This window comes from Martes martes, assembly GCF_963455335.1.
Source record: "Martes martes genome assembly, chromosome: 10".
Taxonomy (NCBI): domain Eukaryota; kingdom Metazoa; phylum Chordata; class Mammalia; order Carnivora; family Mustelidae; genus Martes; species Martes martes.
In genome coordinates, this window is record NC_137898.1 from 69,088,061 (window position 1) to 69,108,955 (window position 20,895).

General features: G+C 37.2%; 1 protein-coding gene across 5 annotated transcripts in view; it reads right to left on the reverse strand.

The window, feature by feature from the left end:
* DLG2 (discs large MAGUK scaffold protein 2) overlaps positions 1–20,895 on the reverse strand; it is a gene marked incomplete at its 5' end in the record, with an annotated part of 887,937 nt that overhangs the window by 627,457 nt on the left and 239,585 nt on the right. For all 5 annotated transcript variants that reach the window (XM_080815305.1, XM_080815304.1, XM_080815303.1 and 2 more), the window contains one exon: positions 5,973–6,023. In XM_080815305.1, the coding sequence (XP_080671431.1) occupies positions 5,973–6,023 (51 nt within the window). The remainder of the gene's footprint in view (positions 1–5,972; positions 6,024–20,895) is intronic.

Consider the following 20,895-nt stretch of genomic DNA (forward strand, 5'->3'; position numbering starts at 1 on the left):
ATAGTAATCTTTTTTAAAACACAAATATGATTATGTTACTTTTCAAAACATTTATTCATTTGAGGGAGAGAGAGTGGGAGCAGGGGACTGGGGGAGCAGAGGGGGGGAGAGAAAAGCAGACTCCCTGCTGAGTGTGCAGCCCTCTGCCCGCTGTTCCATCTCACGACCCTGAGATCATGACCTGAGCCAAAATCAAGAGTCAGACACTTAACCAACTTAACTTGAGCCGCCCTGGTTCCCCAATTATGTTACTTTTCTGTTTAAAATTATTCAAATGCTCTCCATTGCCTTTGGAGTAAAATTTGAACTCCTCTGTAGGTTACCCAAGGGCTCTATATTCTCAACCTTCTCCAACACTCTAGCCTGGCCTCTCCCTTGGAGCCCTACCTCAGCCCGAGGTGAAGTCATTCTGGATTTTAAGTTCCTTAATCATGTTACTTTTCCAGGGGGTCCTCCAACAGGTGCATCTGATGTTCCCTGTCTGAGAGGCCACCTGCCACTCCCTTTTCTATATCTTGCTTCCTCTCATCTTTCCTAAGCCAGCTCAGGTAGAAAGCCTCAGGGTAATACCCCATTCTGGACCAGGTATCCACGGCACTCTGTTATTCATGGTTTTTGTGTATTGACTTATTTGTGTTCTTTACCAGGCCGTAAAATTCTAAGAAACAAGGACTGTGCCTGACGGATAAATGTACCTTAGATACATGCGGAATTCACCATGTGTGGCAAGTGGCCATTGCACTGAACAACGCCGCCACAGAGGAGGGGTCATCAACTCGTCCTGGAGTTGTTCAATGCCTTTCCTCTTCCTTTTTCTGTGATCATGGTAATATAAAGAACACTATAATAAAATTCCTCCTGTCAAGGAATTTGTAGGTCAGTGGAAAAAACACATTTTATTCATCATTTAGTGTGTGCAGTTCTCTGCTTGGGTTAATTGATAAAGGGGACCATGCCCAAGAGGGAAAATCAAAGAAAAGGTTCTTGGAAGAAATGACATTTGAACTTAATTTTGAGGACACTCTAACTCAGTGGCAATGAGTTTAGGTTTTGGTTATTTGTTGGTCATGGAACTGAATCCTAGCTCCATCCCTTACTAACACTGTGACTTCTGACAAGTTATTTAATTTCTGAGCCTCCGTGTCCTAATATGTAAAATGGAGTTGGCCATATCCACTTCACAGGGGTGTTACTAGATGTGATTAGTTTATTACTAAGTTAAATGTTATAGAGATTAAAGATAGAAAAAGTAGAAGCTGTTAGAGCATATAATAAGAACCATAAGTTCATTATTGGATTGGATGTCTGACAATCAACAAACGGGGAAAAATTGAGAGAAATTGTTAGATTAATGAGACTTGTTAGATCATTGAGACTGGAAGGCTATGTTTTTAATAGCTTCCTTTATGATCTTAATAAATAACACTTGTGAGAACTACTATGTTAGCACAAAGGAAAAGTGAAGAATAACTACGTGTGCTGTCCTAAAGCTTTATATTAACTCATTTAATCATCATAAAGACCCGAGGAGAAATTATAAATACTTCAGCCTCATTTTCAGGTGTGGAAACTGAATCACAGAAAGGTTAAGTATTCAGCTCAAACTAACTCAATCAGTAAGTGATAGAGCCAAGATTCCAATGCAGGCCATGTGTCTCTACTTCACCGAGCATTTGCAGGGGTAGAGCACCAGCATAAGCCATTCATTCATTCATCAAACATTCACTGAGTATATACTACATTCCAGACAATGTTCTAGGCAAATTGGATACAGAAATGACTATGTATTTACATATACCAGATATTTAGGGATGGAGATAGATATTAACAAAGTGAGCAATAAATACATTAATAATATAAATTTCAGATACTGGTAAGTGCAATTAAAAAAGTAATAAAGCTATGAAAGTGGAAAAAAGTGCAATGGGGATGCTGGTACGAATTTAAATGAGGTCCATAAGGGAGGCTTTTCTGAGACATTTGAGCAGATATTTAATGATGAAAAGAGCAAGTCAGGTAAAGATCCAAGGGGAGATTCTAGCAAGAAGACAGAATAACAAACATAAAGACTTTAAGGTAGGAAAAGCTTGGCTTTTTTGGAGGAATGACAAGAAAGTGTGTGTGAAATGCTCTAGGAGTTGGTGGTGAGGGCACTATGTCACCAAGAGAAGCAGGGGTCAGATTGTATAAGGTCTTGTAGGTGATGATAATGAGTGTAATTATCACCTCTTGGAGGGGTTTAAGAATAAAAGTGGTATAATCTGGTTTATATTTTGACAAAGATTACTCTGGCTACTTTGAGGAGTGGGCACAAGTGGAAACTACTACAGGGGTCCAGGCATGGGAATGATATTAGTTTGGACTAGGCTTCAGCAGGGTCGGTGATAATATTTGATTGATTTTGAAATACATTTTCACGGCAGCACCGGTAGGACTTGCTCTGGATGCCAAGGGAAAAAGAGCAATTAAGTAAGATTCCTGGAGGAGGCTTTTTTTGAGGGCCTGAATAATAAGCAAACTGATAGAACCAATTAGCTAAGAAGAGGAATATTAGGGTAGAAGCAGCTTTTGCCCCCAGGGTTGGGAGTGCAGGGAAATCATGAATTCTGTTAGGAACATACTCAGTTTAGAAGACCTTCTTGATATTCAGCAAAGATGCCAACTGGACCGTTAGCTGTACACATTCAGAATGCCGGAGAGAGATCATAACTCAGATTTGGGAATCATCAGTTGATAGTTGGTATTCAACACCATGGGTCTGGATGAGATCATGAAGGAATAAGGAGAGTTTGAGAAGAGGTCTGTGCATTGGGTTTCTGGAGTGCTCCAACATTTAGAGGAGGAGCCAGCAAGGAGACGAAGACAGAAGACAGAGTGTCGAAATGTTTTGTCTTGCAAGGCAAGGGATTATCATCTTGAAGGAAGGAGCCAGTGACAACTGCATCAAATGTTGCTGAAAAGTCAGTGCAGAGAAGTGATGCTTGAATTTCATAAGATGGAAACTGTCAAGACTTTGATGAAGATGGTTGTAGGACTACTGATGAGAATAACGAACTAGGTTAAAATAAGAAAATGAAGTAATAAAGTGGACTTATTGAAAATGGACAGCTTTCCTAGATTTTTGGTAAAGAAACTAGAATTATGAAACAATAACAAGAGGGGAACACTGGGCCAAGTGACATTTTGTTTTGTTTTGCTTTTTCTTATATTATTCCATTGCTAGAGGACTTTTTTTTCTTTTTTAATGAGAGATATTACATCATGTCTGTATTAAATTTATCCAGGGGGGAAAGAGAGAGAGAAACTGATATTGCAGGGGAGAGAGAGAGAGAGAGGAGACAACTATGGGAGCAGAGTCCTTAAACAGACAAAAGGTTGGAGAGTGTGGGTCACAAGTGAAGGGCTGGCCTCCTAAAGGAGCGGGAACATTCCTCCATTGAAACAGGGAGAGCACACGGGCAGAGCTGGTGGCAGGAAGGTGACGTGGTCTTCCTGTGACTACTTGGGTTTTCTCAAGGACACAGGAAGAGAGGTCAACTGCTGAGACTGAGGATGAGGTTGGGGGTGTTTGAGATTTGAGAAGAGCAAATCAGTTGTGAATCTGTTGTCCCAGAGAATGAGAGTGATTTTTCTAAAGAAACATGTAAGAATTGCTAAGATGCTTTGAAGGTTCGCTTGAAATCAATAGCTATAAATTTGAAGTGAGGTGAACGAGGGCTTCTCTAGACCCATTCATTTGCCCAGGCGCTGGCATGGAGGGCTGAGGCTCTGCTGGAGGAGCACGGAAAGGGAGACAGGAGTAGGCATATTAAAAGCCTGTGAGAGGGAGACTTGGAGTATGGTGGGTGGGGGTGGGGTGGGCATAAAAAAGGTGAAAACTGGAGGGAAATGGTAAATAAAATTGGTGATTCCAGGTCCCAATGGAGTTGGAAGACTTTTTGAGGGGGGTGGCACTGGAATAAGTGAAAAGAACAGAAAAGAGGTCGTGTTCAAGAAAGACGATGCTTGACAGAGGTTTTGGGGGCCGGCGTACTTCATGGCAGTGATGAGGTTCAGAGTGTGACTGAGACTCCAAGGGCAGGCAGTGAGCTGACCACCAGATCCTGAGGCAAGGGAGTGTCAGAACACAGCCTAGAGCACACAGTTGTCTCACTCCCACTGAATGTTCTACCTCGCACCAAAGTGAGCTTCAATTTTCTGACCTATAAAACCAGGATAACCAAACAGCGTCATGTTGAAGATGAGGGCGTGTGGCGTCGAACAGGCGCCTGCATTTAAGAAAAGTCACGTGGCACTTAATGCCTGGGTCTTGACATCTTTTTTGATTCTTAATAATTTTTAAACAAGGACCTCACATTTTCATTTTAAACTGTGCTCTGCAAATTATATAGCCAGTCCTAGAGAGAAGATTAGTGATTTAGTAGGAAAAATGTGTTCTCTTTTTTCATTTGGGCTAATTTTCCATAAGCCTTATTTTTCTCCATTTAGCATGCCATTAAAATTTAACCAAAGTTCATAATGGAAGTTTTAAAGAACACATCTGTCAAACACTTAACTTTTAATGTAAATTTCCTTTTAAAACCACTCATGCTCAATAAAAATTAGGCTGAGAATGAAAAATTCCCTGACTCAGGAAAGTGAATAATCAGTAAACTTAAAAGGAAATACACATTTAAGTGCAGGTCTAGAGTCTGAATTCATACTTGAATGGAACAGCTTAGAAAAACTTATCTATTATTTATTATAAATGAATTATATGTTTATTATGGAATATTTAGCAAAAAATGTAAACGAAAAGAAGAAACAAAAAATTATCCAAAATCCTTAACAAGAGTTAACATTTTAATGTAGATCCTTTAAGGCTTTCTGTGTATACTTATGAGTGCAAATTATATGTGTTGGTACTTAGGGGTTTATATTTACATACCATTATAAAATTTATTTTTTTTTAAATTTGGTAAGATAACTTTGTTAGGCCTTCCATTCTTATGTTTAAATATTCTTAAAAATACTATTATAATATAACTTAATATAATTTTCTATTATTTGGACATATAATAATGTATTATTAAACATTTGACTTTTTAAATCTTCACTATTATAAATACCAATATAAGCATTCTTTATATCTTTATATATTTTATAAGTATAATTTCTGAGTCCAAAAAGTGTGCCCATTTTAAAGCTTCTGATCCATTTTTCCAAATTGCTTTTTTAACAATTTCTAGAGCCACTCCATGGCAGTGAATATTAGCCTTTCTTTTAAATTTTGCCAACTGGACAGACAAAAACCGTTTAACATCACTGTTTTCTTTGTTTATTAATAAGGTTGAATAAGTTTTCATGTGTTATTAGCCTTTACTTTTTTGATGAATGTCCTGTTAATGTCTTTTGGTCATATTTTTTCTAGGTGGTTTTTGGTCTTTCTCTTACTGTTTTGCAAAATACTTTTATAGATTAGGGTTGTTACACAGAAATCTCCTAATTTGTCAAAGCCTTGCAAAGGCCTTAATAACATACTTGCAGAGGTCTATAGGATTGCTATGTTTTTCTCCATGAGGGTGTCTTTAAAATGCATCACTTTTTATTTACTAAAAAATGCATGATAATGGTAGTTGTGAGATAGCATTAATATTATATAAATGAAAATGTTTTGTACTGTATCTAAAAATGCATAACAAAATGTTAATAATGAAAACAACAGGAAAAAGTGCTATATTAGCTCACTGAATATTTCTGACTTTCTCATTCATTTCTCCAAATCTTGGCAATGCAATTTACATATGGAATATTCTGGGGATTTGATCTGTTTGTCTCTGTGCCCTCCATTGCAAGCACTTCATTAATATTTTTGAGTCTTGTCAGAAACTTCCAAGGTATAACACACAATTGTGTGATTTCACAAAATAATCATTAGGATGCAGAATGTCAAATGCAAGATTGAGGTTTTTGGATTGTTGGATTTTTCTTACCCTTTCCAGTGTAATTTCTTCAAACTCATATTCAATTTCTGTTCCATTGACCTATAAGTAGGAAAAAAAGAAAGAATGATTAAATACATATTAAGGGGGGGACGGCTGCTTTTTAAACAACATTTGGGGTTAAGTTTCATTCTGGCTATGAATAAACCACACTTTCTTAATGTTTGTGATTGTATGTTTTCAACCAAATAAAATATCGTCTAAGCTATTCTAAAATATATGAGTGAAACTGCAAAAAATAAAGTTTATTGGATTCCTTAGAATTTGTGATAATTGGGACAGAGGGAACAATACAAAATATGCATTGTGAGGTTACAAAGAAGGAACCACATAGGGGCAATGTTACATTTACAAGGGAAATAATTTCCTAATATCCTTTAAAATTTCCATGAATGAACATGAAACTATGGCCTTAAAAAGTCAGTGGAAAAGTCAGCACAAACTTATGTCATATTTTGCCAAAAAATAACATTCAGAATAACCATGTCGGATAAGAAATGCATTTTCTTTATTGGCTCGAGCTCAGGTAATTCATTCCCATTATCCTCGTTATATTTATTAAGAAGTCCTAATAAACCATGTAACATAACCACGCTCATGTACTTCAGTAGCAGCAAGAAGAGAATAAAGTAGGACATGTTTGAAATTCCTAGTGAGAAAGCTTTAACCATCTAAACAACTCTTGCATTGATATGAATTTACAGAGAGAAACACTTAAATATAGCCAGGCAACAAATCACATATGTCTTTGATGTCAACAGAATGCACACAGAATAGATGAAGAGTGGCTTTAAAATAATCTCACAAATATTCAATCCCCATTCTCATCATAGAGTCCCTTCCAGCCAGGCAAAAACCTCTGAGCGAGAAAATTCCTGAGCTGGCTGTGTCTTTTTTCTTACATGTGTCTCGGCAACATCATTAGCATTTAGGGATCCTCTAGAAAGATGAATTTCTAACCACCATCACGTTTGTAGGGTCTTAACCAGTTGACTTTCCTTCCTTAGAAGAATTTAAACATAGTTCTTGCAGACTGAGAGCTCTATAAAGGCAAGGACCAGATACCCTATTGCTAAACAAGTCTGGCAAGAAATAATTGGTGAAGGAAAGAAAAGAGGACCGAAAGAATGACTGGCGGAACTCAGTATTCATTTATTTATCTGATTTGTAAACATAGGTACTTGTGAATTCTCTTCCATAAGGTATTTGGATGCAGTATCATCAGTGGAAGGTGTAATTGTAACTATAATCAACAGCTATAAAGAATGACGATAGACTTTACTTATGTGTGTCCACCAGCCACTTAGAGCATGTTTTTGATTTTCTAATTACATGAGCTAATTGGTGAATCACATTTTACTATGTTACTACATTATCAAACAGCCTTAAACCAAATTTGATTTTCTGGGCTTCAGCAAGTTAATGACTCAGAGATGAGGACTTGATGATGTTAGGAAGCTTTAGTGGCTTTATGGAGGTTTTTGTTCCTCATGTGTAAAAGTACAAAACAAAACTCAAAGTCCCTGTATGGGTGCGTCTCCATATTAATTCCTTTTTTGTTTATTTGTTTTTTACATCTTTCTGCAGCTGATGGAAGACAGAAAAGGAAGGCTGAATTCATGTGATATGTTTTAATTCTCCCAGTATGGCTCTGTGAAGCTTTTCTTTGCTTTGGTGACTTCTCTAGAGTGAAGCCCTTTATATTATCAAAGTGCTGAACAGTGGGGAGAAAAAAAAACAAAAAAACCAAAAACAACTTCAAAGAAACAAAAACAAACCTCTGATAATAAATTCTAAGGGCTCAGGCTGAAAGAAATGCTGTTAGAAAGTGCTTAAAAGGGGTGCCTGGGTGGCTCAGTGGGTTAAGCATCTGCCTTCGGCTCAGGTCACGATCTCAGAGTCCTGGGATAGAGACCCATGTCGGGCTTCCTGATCAGTGGGGAGCCTGCTTTTCCCTCTGCCTCTGCCTGCTGTTCTGCCTACTTGTGTTCTGTTTTTCTGTCAAATAAATAAATAAAATCTTAAAAAAAAAAAGTTCTTAAAAGACAAAAGTCCTTTGTGGCATGCAGCACAGAGTCCTTAGTGGGGTCTCTCTGAATGTTTGCTTAACAAATCTATGATCATGTATGCTGACTTCAGTCCCTACACATACTATGGATACATACCCTGAGTACTATTCAAAAGATCCCTGGCCAACTAGACAAACTGTGGGAGGCTTACAGACTCCAAGGGTTTTTAGTTTTCAACCTGAACAAGTCATGACAGTTGCCTAATTCCCTAGTATCCAGGATGTCTTCATAGGAAGAGATGATGCCATTCAGATTGGGATGGCTCCTCGCTTTTAAAAAAATAACATAAAAAAAAAGAAACAATAGACTTCTTAATTGAGTATAATAAAATATTCAGCAACTCACTAACCCAGCTGTTCTGTTTAATCTGTGAATAAACAATAAAAATAATCATTGCTACCTTAAAAAAATACCATATGATTTCACTTAGATGTGAAAACTAAAAAGCAAAATGAATGAATGAACAAACAAAAAGAAGAATCAGAGCTATAAATACAGAGAACAGACTCATGGCTGCCAGAAAGAAATTGGGGAGGGAGGACGGGCAAAGTGGGTGAAGGGAGTGGGAGTTACAAGCTTCCAGTTACAGAATGACTAAGTCACAGGGATAAAAAGTACAGCACTGGGAATAGAGTCAAAGGTATTATTATTAATAATAGCTTTGTAGGGTGACAGATGGTAGTTAGCCTTGTGGTGAGCATAGCATAACATAGAGAATCGTTGAATTATTATGTTGTACATCTGAAACTAATGTAAAATTGTATTTCGACTATACTCAAAAAAAGAATCTTATGACTGCAACAGGATTTAGTGAAATTATAGAGGAATGAAAGGTTTTTAGCATAGCTGAGGCAAGATTTCCACCGTGAACTGAAAACATTTAAAACATGGTATCACAAGAGCCAATGTGGGAGTTCAGGAAAGCCATTTAAGAGGTCCTGTTGTCTATTCTGTCATCACTAGGGCAGTGTGATCTCTGTTCGGCCTCAAGACACCTGAGACAAGAAATCTCGCAGACTCTCTGGGCAAAAACCTTGGGGGAAGGGATAGAAAGCATGGAGCACTGGGTGTTGTCTGCCTGGAACACTACATCAAAAACTAATGATGTCCTGGGCACCTGGGTGGCTCAGTGGGTTAAAGCCTCTGCTCAGGTTCATGATCCCAGGGTCCTGGGATCGAGTCCCGCATCGGGCTCTCTGCTCTGTGGGGAGCCTGCTTCCTCCTCTCTCTCTGCCTGCCTCTCTGCCTACTTGTGATCTCTCTCTCTGTCAAATAAATAAATAAAATATAAAAAAAAATTAAAAAAATACAAAAACAAACTAATGATGTCCTGTATGGTGACTAACATAACACAATAAAAAAATAAATAAAATAAAAAGAAAGCATAGCTAAGTATATTTCCATTTTTTTTTTAAAGATTTTATTTGTTTGTTTATTTGAGAGAGAGCAAGAGTGAGAGAGCACAAAGTAGAGGGAGAGAAAGAAGGAGAGGGAGAAGCAGGCTCCCTGCTGAGCAAGGAGCAGGAGGTGCGGCTGGATCCCAGGACCCTGAGATGATGACCTGGAGTGAAGCCAGACGCTTAACTGACTGAGCCACCCAGGTGTCCCAGTGTACCTCCATTTAATCAGAAGTACGTAAGAGTGGGTTGTGACATTCATGAAAATTTAATGACTTTTCAAATTAGTATACCAATACAATATTCTCTGAATAATTTTTTCCGTATTTAGTTAGAGGAGTGGTTGCTTGGTAAAGAGACAAGAAGTATAGACAGTAATTGTCCCCTAGCCATAATTTCATGAATGCCCAGAAAAAAAACAAAAACCATGCTGTGAATGAGCTCCCATCATCTCCTGGGGGCTTACAGACCATCTGTTGCCTGAACTTGCCTTGGTTTCCAATCAGTTTATCAATGCATGTCTTTAAATTCACAAGACTCTCTTCCTGAAAAGAGTTCTGCCACATGCGTTTGTTGTTGTTGCTCTTGATCTGTGACATTTCTGGTGACACTTAAGTCCCCAGGCAACGTTTTATGCACCTGACAGTCTGGGGCCTGGACAGCTATGTGGACTAGGTTCAAATTTTCCCATCTCCTGCACTGATCATTACTGAAGGCTAGAAAAATGAGAGGGTTGACATTTTTGTAGAGATAGAGGGAATTTCCCAGTTTTGAAAAATCTGTTTTTCTTTAAAGACTTGATTTTCCTGAACATAATGGTTCTGTGGTGACAGCTGGGCGGTTTCTGTGGGGGCTAGAAAATCATAATGATGCCACACGTTGTCCTGCACTGTTCTGGGCATGTAGCCTTTTTGGCATCCTACAGAAGTTAAGAGAGTGACCCATTCAAATTCAAACGTGGTATTTAAAGTTATAATTTCATGAACTTTGAATGTTATCACACTGTTTTGGTTTTTTTTTTTCCCTTCTTCTCCAGTGCTACTTTAACTACCTGCCCAGGTGATCATATAATTTAATTGAGATGTATTTTTATCTTCTGAAACAAGGTCTTTCATGAATAATGTACATGAGCTATTCCACGTTTTAATTTAATTTATTTAATTTAAGTAAATTTATTTAATTTCATGTTTTAATGCGTTTAATTGAAATCTATAGAAATGACTTTTCCACAGGTTTTTTTTTTTTTTTTTTTTTGGTTCTTTGCCACACATGTAATTTCATTAAAGCTAACAGCATCCTAAAATCTGGGATAAATAAATGTTTATACAACTCTATATTCCATATTATAACGAGTGCCAATACAGTAATATCAAAGAGCCGGCTTCTTAAAACTAAACCTAATTCCATTCAATGAACAATTATTGAGCTTACATGATGTGCCAAGTGGTGTGACAGGTACTGAAAAAATAGAGATTTAAGATATAATCCCTATTGTCAATAAATGCACAGCTCTTAAGGAGGCACCAAACATACTAAGGCCTCAGAGAAGTGTGGTATCCAATATATAAAACAGAGAAGTGGACTTAGAACCACAACGCCACTGTTGCCACATGGAAGGACTGTTTGTTGTATATATGTATATGTATGGATATATATGATATATGTCATATATATATATATATATATGTGATTCCCTAGTAGGATATAATATGATATATGATATACTAATTCTGCCCTTTATTAAAAATAAACATGATTCAGTAAGCAAGACTTATCTCCAAATATTATGGTTTTCCATATAAAGTTGCTGTTGGACTTTGGGAGGGGATGTGATGACCACAGAGGCTGGGTCATCTGGTTTTCATGGCTTCTTGCCACTCCCAGAGCAAGACAAAGCCCAAGTCACTCTGCTTCATCTGTAGCTGCAGCATATAACACAGTGCCTACCACACAGAGGCTCGGTGACCATGTGAATCAGTGAATGCGATTTTTTGGGGTGGGTAAAATTTGATGCTCTCAGAGAAAACTGTGGCCTCAAATGGAGATTCAATTCCTACAGGACCCAGGCCCTTGGAGATTCACAGCTTAGATATGCTCATGTTTAATATCAGTCCTTCTCAGGAGTCCCTTCCGCAGAGTCGCAGAGTCGCAATCATGATCAGATTCCCCAGGTAGTCTACAACACCCCGCCCCCACACACACCCTTTGTTGGTATTCATCTTAGTACATTGCCAATGGTCATCCCCCTTTCCTACTGGAGCTCTATTAGAGTAAACACATCACGATGTTTTGTGGCTCTTTACACTTGAATCTCCTATATACATTCTATTATGTTTAGTAGGTAAGATGGTTTCCAGAGTTAAAAAAAAAAAAAAAGACACAGATCTGAATCCTAGTTCTAATATTTATGAGATATGCAAATGTAGTCAATTTCCTCAATCTCCCAAAACCTTAAGTTCCTCACGTGCAAAATGGTACTAACAAGTACCTAATATGGTCATTGTGAATATTAGTTAATTGGTGTAAAATATTTGGTACACACCTTAAGTGATAAAGAAATTATATTTAGCTATAATATCACACAATCCTTTTCATGAAGTTTTTGGGAGCAATAAATGAGATTATACATTATCAACTACCTGAAACATAATAACTCTTCAACAGTGAGAGGTATTTTAATTAGTTGTGGATTAATAATCTTCAAGGCTCACAAAACTTCTATGATCAATTATTGAATATTTGTTAAGTTCCCGAGTAATATAAAATATAATTTAATAAGCAAATAAACTTGCTTTCTTCTACAAAATCTACTAATTTTTTTTTTTTTTAACCTAAACATCTCTTTCCTGAACCCATCTAAGATGTACTCCCTTGTGGAGAGGAATCATCTTAGCTTTCCCTCCCAAATCAGTTTAGTGTGGCCTTCACTCAGAATATTACCTCCATTGAACTTTCTTGCAATCTTTCGTCTGCTCCCTTTTATATTTTCTTTTTAATATTGTCTTGCCCAGTCTTGACCATTATGTTATTCTATTGGCATGCGCTTCCCTAAGGCTGAACTCTTCTTGAGACTTTTAGAAGAACTAAAAAGTAGCTTTGCCTCTTTGAAAAAGGGGAAAAAAAAGATAAGGCAGTTTTGCTCTACCTCAATCTAAAAGAAAGAACTGAAGGCTGTTGTATATTATCTCTATCTTTTTATCACACTTAACTTTAAGTGTCTCTGCTGAAGGGATGAAAAACAATCAAGTACTGAAAAAGTGAGAGTCATTCCAACAACATGGAAACTCTAATCAGAAGGAGAGTATCATTAGACAAAGCTCAAGGTACGTAGCACACAACTAAGCAGTCCATCACTTCCTTTAACTTAGGTTCCTTCTCCTAGACTGTCTCTACTGCCTAAAATTGTGCTCTCTATTCATACTAAGAGGAATTATCACATAGAAATAAAAAGCTTAGGTTCTGGGATCCAAAAGACTCGAATTCCAATACCAGTTTTGTCACTTACAAGCTGTTAGAATTCATATTTTTATGTGTTATACACATTTGTGTATAGATATTGTTTAAACAGCAAGGAAAAAAAATTCAGTTTAAGCTTTGTAGAGGATCTGTTTTAATCTAAGGTATGGATAGATTTGGTTATTTTAGAAATACTGTTCAGTTATAATGAGACTCATTTAAGAATATGCAGTTTGAAAAGAAGCTAATCATAGTAATTACTTCTTACTTTTTTTTTTTTAAGATTTATATTTATTTACTTGACAGAGATCACAAGTAGGCAGAGAGGCAGGCAGAGAGAGAGAGAGGGAAGCAGGCTCCCTGCTGAGCAGAGAGCCCGATGCGGGGCTTGATACTAGGACTCCGGGATCATGACCTGAGTTGAAGGCAGAGGCTTTAACCCATTGATCCACCCAGGCGCCCCTACTTCTTACTTTTAATAAACACAAACTATACAAATAATTACTGACATTCTTAGTCAAGATTCTAGTTTTGGTAAGACCACTATTCCTATTATTCACCTACTTGTGATCTACCAGTAAACCCTGATTTCATGTTCAAACTTCTAATCTTAATTAAATTTCTGAGCTCAGTGAACTGCTAAATCATAGCATCCACCAAATAGAAAAAATTAATCAATATCGTACAACCTTTTCCATTCTTAAACAATTTTCCTTTGTTTCTGTTACTCCCTCTGCCTTTGTTAAGACTTTATAACACAGAACTTTGGGTCTAAAAAATGGTTCCAAGACTCAATAATTACTATGTGTGTTTTCATTTAATTAGAAATCATGGATTTTTTTTTAGAAATCATTATTATTAAACAGATTTTCACCTGTAATAATGTGACAAATTTTCTTTTTTTGTCAAGAAAAATCAAGAAAAATAGCTTAGGGTTCTTACATGTGTAAGAAGAAACTCTAGATAGACAGAGAGATAGATAGATAATAGATAGGTAGATATAATGTGGTCTTGATTAAAGGCTTCTGTAAAGAAGGGAAAATACAGTACTTAGTAAGTTCAGAACTGGATTTGCTTCTGATCTGGACATGGCTCATTTCCCATCAGCTTTGCTCCCTTGCTTTGCAACATTTGCTGGATGGTGTAGTAATAGGTGATTTTAATGCTTTCATTTGGCTCCAGTATGACATATGCTGTTTTGCTTTGGGGCTTTAAATATCACATAAGTTAAAACATGCTCTTTGAGAGCAGTAAATGGTGTTAAGAACATACTGATGAATGGTCGTGAAGACATCATGACCTACCATCAAGCCCCCTCCCTCACTTGACTTCCCCATAAATTAACCACTTGGTCAACTGTAAGCAGTGTCCAAGAGAATCAAGAGCTCAAACATATGCCAAAAGATTTAGAGTAACAACAAAAAAGTGAGTGCTGAACCATAAGAGACTTTACAAATACAATGATGTGAGTTGACAGTAAGAATATTTCCTCTTTTTCTTGGGTATAATACGACTATAATGAGAGGCAGAATATCAATTCACCCAGTTCATCCTCAACTTCTCTCTTCAATCTCATTTGCAATCTTGTTTCTACCACCATACAAAAGCAGAGGATCCATGAAGACCTTCCCACATTTGAATACAATGATCTTTTCCCAGCCTTCAGCCTCCCTGGCTTTCCTGCAGTGTCTGGCACTCTGGAGTGACCACCAGTTGAAACTCCCCTTTCCTTCTGTCACACAGTTGATATCCTTACTGGTTTCCTCCCTACTGCTCTGGTCCACTGCATTTATCTGTTTCCTTTCTTCCTGCCAGGTATGAGCATTTGCCAAGGTCTGTCTCTTTTAAATCCCCCTTAACTTTTATTTTCTAAATAAATGCCCTGATGTCACCCCATCTTAATAAGTCTGAGACAGGACTAATCATGCTTAATTATGATCATCATTTCCTCCAGACTATTCTCTATATTGGTTATGGGAATCCTTTTTCTTTCTTTCTTTTTTTTTTTTTTCCTTAAGATTTTATTTTTTCAAGTCACCTCTATACTCAATGTAGGACTTGAACTTACAACCCCTGAGATCGAGAATTGCATGATCTACTTGTTGAACCAGCCAGGAGACCCGGGAGCCCCAGGAATCCTCTTTTTCATATGTGTCCTTTATATTTGTGATCAATAACTAACATTCTTTTTTTTTTTTTAAAGATTTTATTTATTTATTTGACAGACAGAGTTTACAAGTAGGCAGAGAGGCAGGCAGAGAGAGAGGGGGAAGCAGGCTCCCTGCGGAGCAGAGAGCCCCAATGCGGGGCTTGATCCCAGGACCCTGGGAATCATGACCTGAGCCGAAGGCAGAGGCCTTAACCCACTGAGCCACCCAGGCACCCCAATACCTAACATTCTATTTCAAGTTCTAAACTATTACTTTCTTAATACCATCACTATAACTTCCTAAAAACATTTCTGTTTTCAATATCAATCTATTTTTCATATCCTTTGAGAGCTACTTTAAAAAAAAAAGATATTTATTTGTTTATTTGACTGAGGGAGAGGGAGAACAAGCAGGGCAAGTGTTAGGCAGATGGAGAAGGAGAAGCAGTAGGAGCCCGATGGAGGGCTCAATTCCAGGACCCGAAGGCTGAGCCACCCAGGCACCCCCGGAGCTACCTTTCGAAAAAGCAGTGTGTCATGTAATAATGCTGTACCAGTAGCTTTAAGTAATTTTTCTTTATCACTAAAGAACATTTCAGAACACCCACCAGTTTTTCCCAATCTACCTTTGTAGCTACAGACCCTGCTTCTTATCTTCAAAAACATTTTTGAGCCTAGTAATTGTGCTGAAGTTGTATAAAGCAACTCTTCTCTTTGGTATCTTTATTAATGTCACACAGTACACACTAAATGTCTTTATTTTAATATACGCTTATTAAAATCTCAATTAATTTAGAAAAAAATATTCTTAAATGACTAGGATTTCCCAGGTACTATATTAGTGTGTTAGGTCTTAAGGATATAATAGTAAAGACAGAGCCTCTGTCCTCATGAAGTGAGATTCTATGTGGGGATATGGAAAGCTTCTATTACTGTCAACATATGGCTTTCTCTTTCATAAAGTCAAAAAGATTTTTCTTAACAATCTCCTAGAAATCTCCTAGAAATTACCATCCTATTCTCTAAATTGCCCCCATGAAAATGCTAAAAAAATAATGCTAAAAAAAAAAAAATTACCACCACCACCACCACCACCACATTCTGTTAAGTATCTACTACATGCCAGGCACTATCATAACTTGCTTTAATAATTAAAATAACACTGAGAGTGAGACATTTTAATTTAATTTTACTATTAAGTCAGGTTTTTTAAGGTAAGTGATTTTGCCAAGTTTATACAGTTTTAAGTAACATGAAATGAGGACTGTTTCCTCCTTCTCATCACTTAGAGATGGGAAATATGTTCTCAATACAAATTTGCTGAAAGCAATTAAAGAATGAGTGCCTATATGGAGGGAGGCAAGGATGGAAGAATCTAGTGCTTGAATCAAGGAACGTCCAATATTAAATGCTAGTCTTTCTCCCTGACCACACAGAGCACAGTCCCTCTTGTACTGTACTGTGCTCTTCCTCAAGATCCAACACCTTACGCTGTATTTTACCTTTCCTGATACACAGTCCTCTTGCTCAGATGAGGCACTATCTTTGATTTTTTTCTCTTGTGGCACCTATCATAATGACTTGTCTATAGAATTATTTGATAAATAGTTACCAAAGAAATAAATTAATGGAACCTTACATTAAGGGATTCTGATTTGCCGTAAATCTTTCAAATCCCTCTGTCTTTAAAAGTCCTCCTCACTACAGTCAGTTTCCAAATGAGTGAACTGCCTTAATTTCCCTCTCATCATTTTACTTCAGATCTTGCTAACAATAAACTGTCTCCCTTTTCATCTGAATTTATGTCACCCTTTTGGCATCCTTCAAGATCACTCCATCCATCAACAAATATATACTGAGTGACTATCCCCACGTTCTTTGCCAGCTCATATGATCTCTTTTTATCTGATTTTAAAAGCACATCACCATCTTCACAACCTTGGAAAAAAGCTACAGAGCTATACTGCCCTGCTAATTCTTCTGCTATTTCATCTAGATCACATGAAAAAGTTCTTTAGTTGTATGATTCCAGAAAAATGCTTTGATCTGGTTATTATGAAAAAAAAAAAAAAAGTCAGATCTATCTTTCTGGAACAGACGCTAAGGGAAAGCATTCTGCTACTTACTTTATTTCACCTTTTTTGAAGTACTTTAGGATCATAACAAGGAGCAAATTATTAATTCTGTTTCTACACCCCCCCACACACATACGCCCTCACCAGTTGATAAAATATGGAAATTGTAAGGTTTCAAGTTGTTTATACACACCTTTTCCCAGATTACGCTAACAAGATTAATCATTTACATACTCCTTTTAGATACATTATTGTATTGCAACTCATAACAATCCCATGTGGGTAGATAATACTATTACTGAATTTTACATATGAGTAAAGAGCTTAGAGATGGTAAAGTATTTGCTCAAAATTGCTCAGCTAATAATGTTTATAAAAATCAAGAGGTTTTTTTGATTAAGGGAATCCTTTTTCTTTCTTTTTTTTCTTAAGATTTTATTTTTTTATGTGTGTATATATATATATTTTATATGTGTGTGTATATATACATATACACACACATATATATATATATATCTCAAGTGTGCTCAGTATTCCTACAGAAGACTTGAGTTACCCCTATTTTCCACTGTTAGATTCAATTCTACAGTGGAAAAAGGTACAAACAATATATTTTTCAAAGAAAAAATTAAAAGTTCAAGTTTCTGTATCTATATCAGTGCTTCTTGTTTTTTTTTTTTTTTTTTTTAATTTTTTATTTTAATAAACATATAATGTATTTTTATCCCCAGGGGTACAGGTCTGTGAATCATCTGGTTTACACATTTCACAGCACTCATCATAGCCCATACCCTCCCCAATGTCCATTTCCCCACCACCCTCTCCCGTCCCCCTTCCCCCCCGCAACCCTCAGTCTGTTTCTTGAGATTGAGTCTTTTATGGTTTGTCTCCCTCCCAATCCCATCTTTTCATTTTTTCTTTTCCTACCTCCCCCCAAACCCCCCCACCTTGCATCTCCCCTTCCTCATATCAAAGAGATCATATGATAGTTATATTTCTCCGATTGACTTATTTCGCTAAGCATGATACCCTCTAGTTCCATCCACGTCGTCGCAAATGGCAAGATTTCATGTCTTTTGATGGCTGCATAGTATTCCATTGTGTATATATACCACATCTTCTTTATCCATTCATCTGTTGATGGACATCTAGGCGCTTTCCACAGTTTGGCTATTGTGGACATTGCTGCTATAAACATTCGGGTGCACGTGCCCCTTCGGAGCACCACGTTTGTATCTTTAGGATATATACCCAGGAGTGCAATTGCTGGGTCGTAGGGTAGCTCTATTTTCAGTTTTTTGAGGAACCTCCACACTGTTTTCCAGAGTGGTTGCACCAGCTTGCATTCCCACCAACAGTGTAGGAGGGTTCCCCTCTCTCCGCATCCTCGCCAGCATCTGTCATTTCTTGACTTGTTAATTTTAGCCATTCTGACTGGTGTGAGGTGGTATCTCATTGTGGTTTTGATTTGTATTTCCCTGATGCCGAGTGATGTGGAGCATTTTTTCATGTGTCTGTTGGCCATCTGGATGTCTTCCTTGCAGAAATGTCTGTTCATGTCCTCTGCCCATTTCTTGACTGGATTATTTGTTCTTTGGGTATTGAGTTTGATAAGCTCTTTATAGATTTTGGATACGAGCCCTTTATCTGATAGGTCGTTTGCAAATATCTTCTCCCATTCTGTCAGTTGTCTTTTGGTTTTGTTTACTGTTTCCTTTGCTGTGCAAAAGCTTTTGATCTTGATGAAATCCCAATAGTTCATTTTTGCCCTTGCTTCTGTTGCCTTTGGCGATGTTCCTAGGAAGAAGTTGCTGCGGTTGAGGTCAAAGAGGTTGCTGCCTGCATTGTCCTCAAGGATTTTGATAGATTCCTTTCGCACATTGAGGTCCTTCATCCACTTTGAGTCAATTTTCATGTGTGGTGTAAGGAAATAGTCCAATTTCATTTTTCTGCATGTGGCTGTCCAATTTTCCCAGCACCATTTGTTGAAGAGGCTGTCTTTTTTCCATTGGATATTCTTTCCTGCTTTGTCGAAGATTAGTTGACCATAGAGTTGAGGGTCTATTTCTGGGCTCTCTATTCTGTTCCATTGATCTATATGTCTGTTTTTGTGCCAGTACCATACTGTCTTGATGATGACAGCTTTGTAATAGAGCTTGAAGTCTGGAATTGTGATGCCACCGACTTTGGCTTTCTTTTTCAATATTCCTTTGGCTATTCGAGGTCTTTTCTGGTTCCATATAAATTTTAGGATTATTTGTTCTATTTCTTTTAAAAAAATGGATGGGATTTTGATAGGGATTGCATTAAATGTGTAGATTGCTTTAGGTAGAATAGACATTTTCACAATATTTGTTCTTCCAATCCATGAGCATGGAATATTTTTCCATTTCTTTGTGTCTTCCTCAATTTCTTTCATGAGTACTTTATAGTTTTCTGAGTATAGATTCTTTGCCTCTTTGGTTAGATTTATTCCTAGGTATCTTATGGTTTTGGGTACGATGGTAAATGGGACTGACTCCTCAATTTCTCTTTCTTCTGTCTTGTTGTTAGTGTAAAGAAATGCGACTGATTTCTGTGCATTGACTTTATATCCTGACACTTTACTGAATTCCTGTATAAGTTCTAGCAGTTTTGGAGTGGAGCCTTTTGGGTTTTCCACATATAGTATCATATCATCTGCAAAGAGTGATAGTTTGACTTCTTCTTTGCCGATTTGGATGCCTTTAATTTCTTTTTGTTGTCTGATTGCTGAGGCTAGGACTTCTAGTACTATATTGAACAGCAGTGGTGATAACGGACATCCCTGCCGTGTTCCTGACCTTAGCGGAAAAGCTTTCAGTTTTTCTCCATTGAGAATGATATTTGCGGTGGGTTTTTCATAGATGGCTTTGATAATATTGAGGTATGTGCCTTCTATCCCTACACTTTGAAGAGTTTTAATCAGGAAGGGATGCTGCACTTTGTCAAACGCTTTTTCAGCATCTATTGAGAGTATCATATGGTTCTTACTCTTTCTTTTATTAATGTATTGTATCACATTGATGGATTTGCGGATGTTGAACCAACCTTGCAGCCCTGGAATAAATCCCACTTGGTCGTGGTGAATAATCCTTTTAATGTACTGTTGGATCCTATTGGCCAGTATTTTGGTGAGAATTTTCGCATCTGTGTTCATCAAGGATATTGGTCTGTAATTCTCTTTTTTGGTGGGATCCTTGTCTGGTTTTGGGATCAAGGTGATGCTGGCCTCATAGAATGAGTTTGGAAGTTTTCCTTCCATTTCTATTTTTTGGAACAGTTTCAGGAGAATAGGAATTAATTCTTCTTTAAATGTTTGGTAGAATTCCCCTGGGAAGCCGTCTGGTCCTGGACTTTTGTTTGTTTGAAGATTTTTGATGACTGTTTCAATCTCCTTACTGGTTATGGGTCTGTTCAGGTTATCTATTTCTTCCTGGTTCAGTTGTGGTAGTTTATACATCTCTAGAAATGTATCCATTTCTTCCAGGTTGTCAAATTTGTTGCCATAGAGTTGCTCGTAGTATGTTCTTATAATTGTTTGTATTTCTTTGGTGTTGGTTGTGATCTCTCCTCTTTCATTCATGATTTTATTTATTTGCGTCCTTTCTCTTTTCTTTTTGATAAGTCTGGCCAGGGGCTTATCAATCTTATTAATTCTTTCAAAGAACCAGCTCCTAGTTTTGTTGATTTGTTCTATTGTTTTTTTAGTTTCTATTTCATTGATTTCTGCTCTGATCTTTATGATTT